Source organism: Perca fluviatilis, chromosome 7 (genome assembly GCF_010015445.1).
Source record: "Perca fluviatilis chromosome 7, GENO_Pfluv_1.0, whole genome shotgun sequence".
NCBI lineage: Eukaryota > Metazoa > Chordata > Actinopteri > Perciformes > Percidae > Perca > Perca fluviatilis.
In genome coordinates, this window is record NC_053118.1 from 21,627,660 (window position 1) to 21,638,866 (window position 11,207).

Sequence of the window (11,207 nt, forward strand, 5' to 3'; positions counted from 1 at the left end):
AAATTAGAAGACTGTGAGTCAATTGGGTCTGGTAAATAGTTTTCCTAAAAAAAAAACGATACATAGATGTTTTGTCATATGTACCTCCAGTCATGCTAGAAAGCTAGTTCTAGTTCTGTTTCTATCTCCTTCTGTGTGTGAGTGTTTGTTGAAAAGCAACTTTCTACATGCAGTGATTTTTGCTTTCATATTTCAGTCTGGTTTGGAAAGACATCAGGTAAACAATTCCTGTTGTGATGTTGTTTCTCTCGTGTTGAATAGAGAACAACCACAGAACAACTTTCTGCACAAAGTTGTTCTGTTTCTGTTTATTTAATTACCATTTCCCCATTGGTGGCAGCTAATGAACCCACAGTAACCCGTTTTAATTTCCTTAAAAGCGTTCATGGAGACGTTAAATGTTATTGAGCAATTTAAAAAGTGAAAAAAGTAATGGAAAACCGCTAGAAATTGTCTGTACTGTCAACTCATGAGCATAATAAAAACCTGTTTTCAGCAGCCTTAAAGGAAGCAAAATGTGTTGCGTTGTCGCAATACTTTCAAGACAAACCACAGATCTCTTTTTCCAGGATGAATATTTGAAGGAGTGCATTGCAGCCCCACTGGGTTTGTTTGCCACTATTTGCTCTCTGACCTCTTGGGGGAATTTCTACCCGGGACAAACACAGTTTCTGGACTCCCATCATTCACCACCACCAACCGAAAACTTTGATCCTAATATTCACTGTTTATGATGAGAAAGAGCTGTGGGCAGAGCAGCAAAGGCAGTCTAATCCTCCCAGTTTAAGCTGTGGCCTCTAGAGAGCAAACTGTGGGAATTCATTACATTACAGCATACAGCTGCACAGGGAGTTCTTCTCTGGTCTGATTTGGCTATTTTTTATTTATTTATTTTTCTTACAGGAGAACATGGTGGGAGGGATTGTGAAGAGGTCACAGTCAGTCTTCCAGACTGGAATCTGTGAGGACACAATAACCCTGGACTCAAACTCAGCCTTAAATAACAAGGGATTTAAGGTCTTTAGTATCCATCTCTCGACAAACAAACGATAACTCACAAACACAGTGGGTGATATTGACCGAATTCAAGGTAACAATCAGCATTATCTTGATGCTTTTATTTGTTGTAAAATATTTTAAATCATATCCATATTCATTTTGTCGAATCTTTTTTCAGTGTTTTACTAAAAACTAAGTATATCAAAATATATATGCTGTCAAGTATTTAAAGGACCACTCCACTGATTTTGTTAAAAATGTGTTACAATTTTGTGTTACAAACATGGGGTGTTTTTTTAAAGACATGAGCAGGGAGGGTCTCATGAAATCCACTAATGTTTTGCATTATGGGAAATGTAGGATCCTGTCTTTTATTGACCTATATATCAGGATATAACAGGCTCTGCTGCTTTGATGAGAAATATTCTTATCTCATTTTAAATCTAACTCTACAGTCAATCATCCTCATGGAAGTGCAAAATCACTGGAGTAATCCCTTTAAGGTCCCACTATGACAGAGTTTTGGTAAAACTGTAATCAATTATTTATGTATACACAGGAACTGCCTTATGCAAAGGCATTAAAGCGAAGTAAACATCTGACTCACAGTAAATGGTAGCTGTTTCATTAGTTGGATCTTTGGCAGAATAAAATTGAATTTTTTTGTTAAGGGGGAATTCCACCAAAATTAGATTGGTTATAGACATTGTTTATAAACATGGGCTCAATGGCAGATAAATTAGTGACGAGTTAATTGTTTAACAGCCAGCCTGAATAAAAAAAAAAGAATGAACTCATGTTGACACGAACTCAGGCTCAGTGCCCTTTAACTAAAAAAGTGTTCATCATTTCCTAACAACAGGATTTGAACAGATCACCTATGAGTCATGTTGAAAAAACTTCCTTCCCTCCCTCTTTTCCTCACTCCGCCTAACCCCACCGAAACCACACAACAACCATAAAAACGGTTTGTGCCCCGGTCCACCGACAGCACACTGGCCTCTGTTGGACCAATTAACGGACCCGTCTGTGCACTGCCCCGCCGAGCGTGCTTTCTTGGCCTCTGCTCGTGTTTGGACAGTCAGCAGCGGGACAAAAGTTGAATCAGGACAGGCACTACCAAGTGTAGGCTACAATGGGGTCGTCTGGGGCTCTAGTCTGCGCCGCCGCATTTGTCTTGGTTCTACTCAGCTCAGCATCCAATGGTTGGTATTTTCCCACTTCTTTTTGTTGTTGTTGAAATTGTTGTTTGCTTCTGGGCTGACTCCATTTTGGTTCGTCTGAGCCGCTGTGAGTGCGTTTATTTTGCCTGTAGACCTACCGACATTCCTGTAGCAAATTGATTTTAGGTATTTTTTATATCCTACATGTCTGTTATGACGTCTCCAGTTGTGGGATGTAGCTAGCTAAGTACAATTACTTATTACCTAAGTATAACTTTCAGGTAATTATGCTTAACTTGAATATTTGTATTTTACTTCACTACATTTCAAAGAGAAATATTTATTGCTACATTTATTTCATAGTTATATCTTCTTTGCAGATTAAGATTTTGCATGAGGTAATAGAATATGATGCACTGTTATAGATTAAACTAACAATATGTAGCCTACATGTTGCAAAATTAGCTCCACCCCAAGCAGCAACATGTATGTAATATAATATATAGGCCTAATTTATTATTTATTGTTTTATTTATTTGATGCACACAGTACATCTTTTCTGATAATACATCCAAACTTTACACATTTTTAAATGCAGGAATTTTACTGCTACTTATGACTTAAGCAAAGGAATACTTCTTACACCACTGGCTGTCTCTTAGTATAATTTGTGGATGAAGAGTTACATAACATTTGTCTGGCTTTCTGCCTCTCTATCTTTGTGTGTACAATTTTCCAGATGAGCGCAACTTTGAGCAGCGTGAAGTCACCTTTGACATAATCATGCAAGGTGCGTGTGTTCACATACTATTGCAATATCTCTGCAAGGACCAATTAGAATCTCAGATGTTCGGAGTGGCATTTGGCCAGCTCTCTCTGCTTTAAGAAGATATTTTAAGGGTTAGGAGATTGAAATTTGAGGAGTACTGCACTAATTTTACGCATGAAGTTCAGTTTGCATGTCACTGCTTAACATTTGAAAATGGCTATGTAATGTCTTTGTGGCTCTGGAGTGACTTTGCTAGTAAATTTTGAGAAAACCACTTTAAGTTTATGTTAGGATAAGATTTTAGGTTATGCATGACTATAGTTTATGTACAGTAGGTCATGTTCAAGTATAGAACATATTAACTGTACGTTTTTCTGTCTCTGTGTAGAATATCCTGTTTTTGTAAATCATTGTTTTAAAAAAAAATCCATGTGTCTTTCAGAAATGCAACAACCAGATATCTTGACGGATCTCTTCGATCCCATGGGTACTGTTTGTCTTTACTATTATGACCTTGTTTTCACATAAAGACATAGCTGCATGTCCACTGGAAACATTTTTCACTTTGGCTGCTCAGATTTGTCTGCCTAGCTTGCTTTAGTCTGGCCAGTAATGAATCATGCATCCATAGGTGTCCTTAACATTTATATAAATAAAACATGTGAAAAGTACTGTTTAATAATACAGCCTTTATTCTGTTAGGGGCTTCCAGACCAGGAGTCTTGACACCTAGAGGAAGTTTGTATTTATTTTCCAATCTTTCTTTTGAGTTTTCATTTACTCTACTGTACAACTGTTATAAAAGTATCAAATCACAGTATGATTCCTGTCTTTTTCCTCTAAGGTCAACCAAGGTTTTGGCCCCGTTCCTTTGGTGGTCCTCCTAGCCTTGAATATCCTGTTCAGTTCCCCCTTGGCCGACCAACCTCCGACAATCTCCAAGCCATCTGTCTCCATGGAGACCATCGCCCCCGCTACCCAAACTCTTACTTTCCTCCCTCTGGTTTTGGCAAGCAGGTACGAAAAGCCAGTGCTGTTAATATGGCGGAGTCCTGGTTTAGCATGTGCTGCAAAGGGAACCAGACTTGGGAAAGGGAACTGACTCTGTGTTGCGCCACACAGGCGGTAAGTTTTCACAACAGCTCCTACAGAAATGTATATAAAATTATGATATGACATCCTGTATATTCTTGCTTAAATTCTTTTCATTAGTCTCAACATAGTAATAGTACAACAAGTACTTTCTCAAGAAGCATGATGAAGAACATCATGAGATTATGCACTGTGGAGATCAAACGATTATGATTTTATGATTAAAAACCAAGAAACTATCAATAACTCATGTGGAGGAAGGCTTTCATAGACATCATCTTAATTGCCAAATTTTGTAACGTAATATTCATATCAACTCATATCAACTCAAATCAATTCATTTCCTGAAGCTGTACTGTTCAGGCCTACTGTTCTATGCTCAAACCTCTGTCTTTTCTGTTACCCTGGACATAAAAAGGGCATGAAAACATTCTTCACATTGCTGAGTCGATGGTACTTGCATTTTTGAGACAAAGTTGAAGGCCCTGGGCGCTTCCAGTTGATAAGCCCATTATATGCAGCCCAGCTTGACATAACAGACAGGCCTTGGCATGAGCACCAGTGGATCTGTCTGAAGGCAAGCCACAAACCTGTCTCAAAATCTTCAGTGAATAAAGCATATCTTAATCTTATCGCCTTCCTCTGATGTTTTTTTGTTTTTTTTTGGTTAAGTTTGTCTTAAAGGTACAATATGTAACATTTCTGCTTTAAAATGTCTAAAAATGACCATACCTATGTTATATATTTTTATGAGTTGTGTTCTTACACTATCCCAAATGTTTCCACCAAATGTCAAACCCAGAGAAATCTGTTATTTTATTTTCAGACACGGCACGTTTCCTTTAGTCGCCCGTCAGTGGCGTCATATAACCTTTCACCCTCCAGTTACTCTAACTTCCGTCAGAACACTGGCACCAAGATGATACGTTCAGGAGTAATTGTAAATCATGCAATGTCACAGAAAAAAAATACTTGTAACCGTAATACTGCTTTTTTTGGCCATAAAGCATCATTTTGTGATTAATTACATCCCACTTTTTATCACAGTAATACAACAGATACCTTATTTATTTTGAAAGTTCAATATCGACAAGTAGCTAACATTGATGCTAATGCTTTGTGGGTAACATTATGAGGTTACAACATAATTCAACACGCTTTAGTATGACTGTTTCGACCACAGTTAACAGGACTGGGCTAACCCACGAATAACTTCACTAGCAACGTTAACTGTATAGATAGACGATTAATCTAATGCTAATTTAGCCAGCTAGAACACCCCGGTCTGTCTGCCTCACTCCCCGGGCGGGAGACTACGCAGCGGGATGACAGCTGACAACAGCCCCGGGACATATAGCTAGCTAGCTATCGTTAGCCCCCAGTCAGCTATCAGCCAGCTACTTTTATTACAGCAACCCCCCGGCCAGAACTTATCTCCAGTGCCTGGTGCTTACGACGCTAACGGCAGTTTAATTAAACGTCGGGAAACGGACCATATCAGACCAGGCACCGAGTCACAACAGCGGCCATCCATAGAGTTAGCTACATCTCCGCAGCGCTACCGGTGTATGCATAGACATAATGGGTGTATGTGCTGAAAATCTCCTCCCTGCCGAATTTCTCCCCTCTTCGCGTTAAGCTGTCTTTACGGTTAGCTGAATTAACCCGACAAAAGGTGAGTTAAGCACCAAAACGAAAAGTTAAGATTACTGAAAAGTGAAGGGGAGATAATTCCGGGCAGCTGGGAGATGTTCTGCTGCTGCACAACCGGCATCGAACGTCCTGGCTCGCGGTCGCGGAGATTCCCCCGACAATCCCCACCCAACCGTGGTAAAGTTGGTTTTATATTGGACGTTGGATATTCGACACATTCGAAAAATCTATTATGCAGCTTACGCTTTCAACCTATTCATGTCAAAACACTTGTGATGAACTCAGCTAACCACCCTACACATTGCACAAAGCTTATTTTTTCAAAAAACCCATCCTTTATTTTTTTAAATATTTGTTTATGTAAAAGAATGCTTTAAATCTATTATGCGGCCTGTCCTTTTGACCTATTCAGGTCAAACCACTTGTGATGAACTCAGCTAACCACCCTATACATTGCACAAAGCTTATTTTTAAAAAAAAAACATCCTTTAATTTTCTTTATATTTTTTTATGTAAAAAAATGCTTTAAGTCTATTATGGCTGCCTGTCCTTTTGACCTATTCAAATCAAACCACATTATAATCAGCTAATCACCTACATCATTGTAAAAAGCTCTTTTTTTAAAAACCCATCCTTTAATTTTTTAAATATTTTTAATGTAAATAAATGCCATAAATCTATTATGTGGCCGGCCTTTCTGACCTATTTCACGTCGCCACTTGTGATGAACTCAACTAACCCCTACACATTGCACAAAGCTTATTTTAAAAAAACCCCATCCTTTAATTTGTTTTATGTAATAAAAGTGCTTTAAATCTATTATGTGGCCTCGACCTTTTGACCTATTCAGATCAAACCACTTGTGATGAACTTCAGCTAACCAGGTACACATTGCACAAAAAGCTTCTTTTTCAAAAACCCATCCTTTAATTTTTTAAATATTTGTTTATGTAAATAAATGCTTTAAATCTATTATGTGGCCGACCTTTTGACCTATTCACGTCAAACCACTTGTGATGAACTCAGCTAACCACACCCATTGCACAAAGCTTCTTTTTTCAAAAACCCATCCCTTTAATTTTCTTAATATTTTTTAATATTAAAAATGTCATAAATCTATTATGTCGACTGCTTTTGACCTATTCACGTCAAACCACTTGTGATGAACTCAGCTAACTAACCTACACTGCACAAAGTCTTCTTTTTTCAAAAACCCATCCTTTAATTTTCTTAATATTTTTTAATATTAAACAATTTCATAAATCTATTATATAGCTGATTTTCCTTTCGTACTTTTGTGATGAACTCAACTAACCTACACATTGCACAAAGCTTCTTTTTCAAAAAAAACATCCTTTAATTTTTTTAATATTTTTTAATGTAAATAAATGCCAGAAATCTATTATGCGGCCTGACCTTTTGACCTATTCAGGTCAAACCACTTGTGATGAACTCAACTAACCACCCTACACATTGCACAAAGCTTATTTTTTCAAAAAACCCATCCTTTAATTTTGTTTTGTTTTGTCTTTGTGCAATGTGTAGGATGGTTAGCTGAGTTCATCACAAGTGGTTTGACGTGAATAGGTCAAAAGGTCAGGCCACATAATAGATTTATGACATTTTTTAATATTAAAAAATATTTAAAAAATTAAAGGATGGGTTTTTTTTAAAAATAAGCTTTGTGCAATGTGTAGGGGGGTTAGTTGAGTTCATCACAAGTGGATTGACGTGAATAGGTCAAAAGGTCAGGCAACATAATAGATTTATGACATTTTTTAATATTAAAAAATATTAAGAAAATTAAAGGATGGGTTTTTAAAAAAAAGAAGCTTTGTGCAATGTGTATGGGACTTAGCTGAGTTCATCACAAGTGGTTTGACCTGAATAGGTCAAAAGGACAGGCCGCATAATAGATTTAAAGCATTTTATTACATAAAAAAATATAAAAAAAATTAAAGGAGTTTTTTTTTTTTTTAAATAAGCTTTGTGCAATGTGTAGGGTGGTTAGCTGAGTTCATCACAAGTGGTTTGACCTGAATAGGTCAAAAGGTCAGGCCACATAACAGATTTAAAGCATTTTTTTACATAAAAAAAATTAAAGGATGGGTTTTTTTTTAAAAAATAAGCTTTGTGCAATGTGTAGGGGGGTTAGTTGAGTTCATCACAAGTGGATTGACGTGAATAGGTCAAAAGGTCAGGCCACATAATAGATTTATGACATTTTTTAATATTAAAAAATATTAAGAAAATTAAAGGATGGGTTTTTTGAAAAAAGAAGCTTTGTGCAATGTGTAGGGTGGTTAGCTGAGTTCATCACAAGTGGTTTGACCTGAATAGGTCAAAAGGACAGGCCGCATAATAGATTTAAAGCATTTTTTTACATAAAAAAATATAAAAAAAATTAAAGGATGTTTCTTTTTTAAAAATAAGCTTTGTGCAATGTGTAGGGGACTTAGCTGAGTTCATCACAAGTGGTTTGACCTGAATAGGTCAAAAGGTCAGGCCGCATAATAGATTCAAAGCATTTATTTACATAAAAAAATATTTAAAAAATTAAATTTGGGTTTTTTTGAAAAACGAAGCTTTGTGCAATGTGTAGGGTGGTTAGCTGAGTTCATCACAAGTGGTTTGACATGAATAGGTTGAAAGGGCAAGCTGCATAATAGATTTTTCGAATGTGTCGAATATCCAACGTCCAATATAAAACCAACTTTACCACGGTCCCCACCCACACCCGTCTCTCAGCCTCGTTTAGTAGCTAGCTAGCGTTACAACAAACCCCGTCCGCACCGGTGTTGAAACGATCCAAAAGGTGACACTGATATGTGAAATATTTTGTGTTTTAGCTGCTGGCTACTGTTAGCTTGCTGGCTCACGAGCTAACTGGTCAGCTACAAATAAAAATCTAATCAAGAAAAACGTAATTATGTTGGGGAAACTGCAGCTATTTTATTAGAATGAATAAACGTAACGTGAATAAACTTGAACGGGTAAACTCGTCCGTGAACTGATGCATTCTAACTGGCAGCGAAGGTGTTTAACACTTAAAACTCCCATAATTCCACGCAACTTCCCAACGTCATCAAAAGTCCAGTTTTACCGTCCATTGTTTTGGTTGAGAGACCCCTAGTGGCAGAAAGTTACATATTGTACGTTTAAGATACTGTACATAATTGTGGGTGGCCTATTCATACAACCTCAGGCATGCAAACTTAATGTTAGTATTATTAAAGAATTGAATGCATAAACCCTGACTATCAGCGCTATTGTTCTGTGCCAACTACAGTGGGAGCTGTCAGTCCAATCCTTCTGTGAGGAGGACTCGTCCGTAAAGGATCGTCTTTATCACTGCTGCAGACAGATGGGCAGGGACAGGCTGAACTGCTTCCACAACGACGCTCCGAACCCAAACTATGAGGCAACAGAGGAGCTGCCGGTGCCGCCGCTTTCCTCTACCACCAACTTCAGCTTCGACCCTAACACTTGCCAGAGGTATGCAATAAAATGAGCACCATTAAAAATGTTGATATTGAAAATCAAGTCTTGGTTAAGTAGCATGACAAAGTTCATCAATGAACTTAAAGAGTAATGATATGGGTTCTATATATCTAAAAAAATAGTTTCGGCATCTAATAAGTTGAACACCTGATAATGCCTTAAAATGTCTTGCAATATTCTAAATGTTATTATGGTCAAAAGATCCCATGAAAGGACAAACATTTGGACACAACTTTGTCAAAAACTATTAAAAACCTGTAAATGAGACACTGTTGCAATGGGTGACAATTTCCTTTATTACGATGAACATTGACACTGTAGTTTCTTTTGAGTCAATACCACATACATTGTCCTGGTGCTGTAAATATGCCTCATACTTTACAGGACAGTAATAACTCTGTACCGTACCGGAGAGAATGGAAGAAAGGAGAAGAAAATTGACATCCGCTTTCCTCCCGGACGACCCACCGCTGACGTCATTGAATCACTGTGTCGCGACCAGAAGTTACGCCCCCTCTATAAAGCCAATTGCATGCCAGGTGAAGGGTACAAATGGGTGGCTCGTCAGGCAAAAGCCATTAATCGTATAGAGAAGGGATTCAAACAGTGCTGCAAAAAGAAGCAGGATGTGCTCAACTGTGCTGATCTGAAGGTAAAGCAAGACCTGCTAGAAACCTACAAACATAAATATTTTGCATTATTTAGTAATTTTTCTTCCTTCTCGTGTCCTTTTGTATTTTTAGTGGCGTGATGAACTTAACAAGTATTGCATGGGCGAGAACGGTGACGTTGTGCATTCCCGCTGTTGTTCCGGTGAATTGGCAAATGATCGATACAGCTGTTTCCAAGACATTTCTCCTGACCCATATTATAATAGGACCTCTGTCGCTGAAGAGCTCTCACTTAACAAACTCTGTGACTATCACAAGATCATCAAAAACAAGTAAGTCTGTCTTCTTCATTTCCTTCCTCTTTCATCTTTTTTTTTGGCATTTGTACCATTTTTCTTTTTTTATCTGTTTCTTTTGATGCTTTTTGTCATTTCTTCTGTCACAGAAAATTAATGAAACACCACATCTGGTATAAAGTTAGCAACATAGTAATGATGCCACTGTGCTTTAGGTTTCCTGTTGGTTTTCCTCTCAAGAGCTTTGTAGGCCAATGCTGCCATCGCCCGCTTGACGTCGACATGACTATTTGTTTTCTGCAGAGTGTAAGTTGAAAAAAGAATGCTGTACAGAACTTAGCAGGACAAATCAGAAGACAAAGTTTGGGCTAGGAAAAATTGAAATGAAATATTTGAAAATGAAAGTTTAGGAGCTATTAACCCCCCAAAAAATCTAATGCTATTTCTTATTTTGTGTCATCTTGTTGTTTTCATGAAATCAGCTTGACCAAATGTCAGAGACCTGTTCATCAAGGAAGGCCTCCCCTCCAGCTGTCCGTCGCTGTTGCCGCATGTCTTCACCTCAACAGTGTATCTCCAAAATTCTCATGGATGCCATCACTAAAGCAACCGTCTTTAGCCAGAAGAAGAATAAGAAAAGGTGCCCTCTCGCCTAAACACTTATGACCTTTTGCTGCTGACCCTTCTGGCACTAGGCCATTCAGGGAACTGGCAGCAGAGGTGAACAGGAAATGTCGACGTCTGTAAGAAAATGTGGGAATTCTATCTTCATCTACTGCCAGTCTTATTTGCATTTTTTTTTTTAACTGAAATCACATGAGATGCATTTTTCTGTGTCACTGTACCACTATTTGTTATAGGCTGCTGTTTACATATTTGATTATGAATGCATTATATTGATTTATTTGGAGCTGCAAGATCAGTTACCTTCTTTTTATATGGTTTTGTGGTTAAGATCATATCTACAACAGTTGTAATAAAAACGTTTTTAGAGGTTTACTGTCTTCTTAGATGCAAGGCCTATGCTGTTAGTTTAACCATGGTGTGCCTGGTACAATGAGTTGACATTTAAATGTCTGTTAAGTCACTATCTATCAGTGACGGAAGAAACATAATAGTGATT

The 11,207-nt window shown here is 37.7% G+C and overlaps 1 protein-coding gene across 2 annotated transcripts; it reads left to right on the forward strand.

Moving 5' to 3' along the window:
• Positions 1 to 1,071: 1,071 nt before the first annotated feature.
• LOC120561791 (extracellular matrix protein 1-like) lies at positions 1,072 to 11,081 on the forward strand. 2 transcript variants are annotated; one of them, XM_039805039.1, is made up of 11 exons: positions 1,072 to 1,090; positions 1,991 to 2,204; positions 2,902 to 2,952; positions 3,374 to 3,418; positions 3,634 to 3,669; positions 3,776 to 4,056; positions 8,966 to 9,171; positions 9,562 to 9,829; positions 9,921 to 10,120; positions 10,300 to 10,390; positions 10,567 to 11,081. In XM_039805039.1, exons 2-11 carry the CDS (start codon positions 2,135 to 2,137, stop codon positions 10,738 to 10,740), a joined length of 1,422 nt encoding a protein of 473 aa, XP_039660973.1. In that variant the 5' UTR covers positions 1,072 to 1,090; positions 1,991 to 2,134; the 3' UTR covers positions 10,741 to 11,081. The 2 variants fall into 2 exon arrangements, with proteins under 2 accessions (XP_039660973.1, XP_039660971.1); XM_039805037.1 differs by lacking the exon at positions 1,072 to 1,090 and having other exon boundaries at positions 1,947 to 2,204.
• The last annotated feature ends 126 nt before the right edge of the window (positions 11,082 to 11,207 follow it).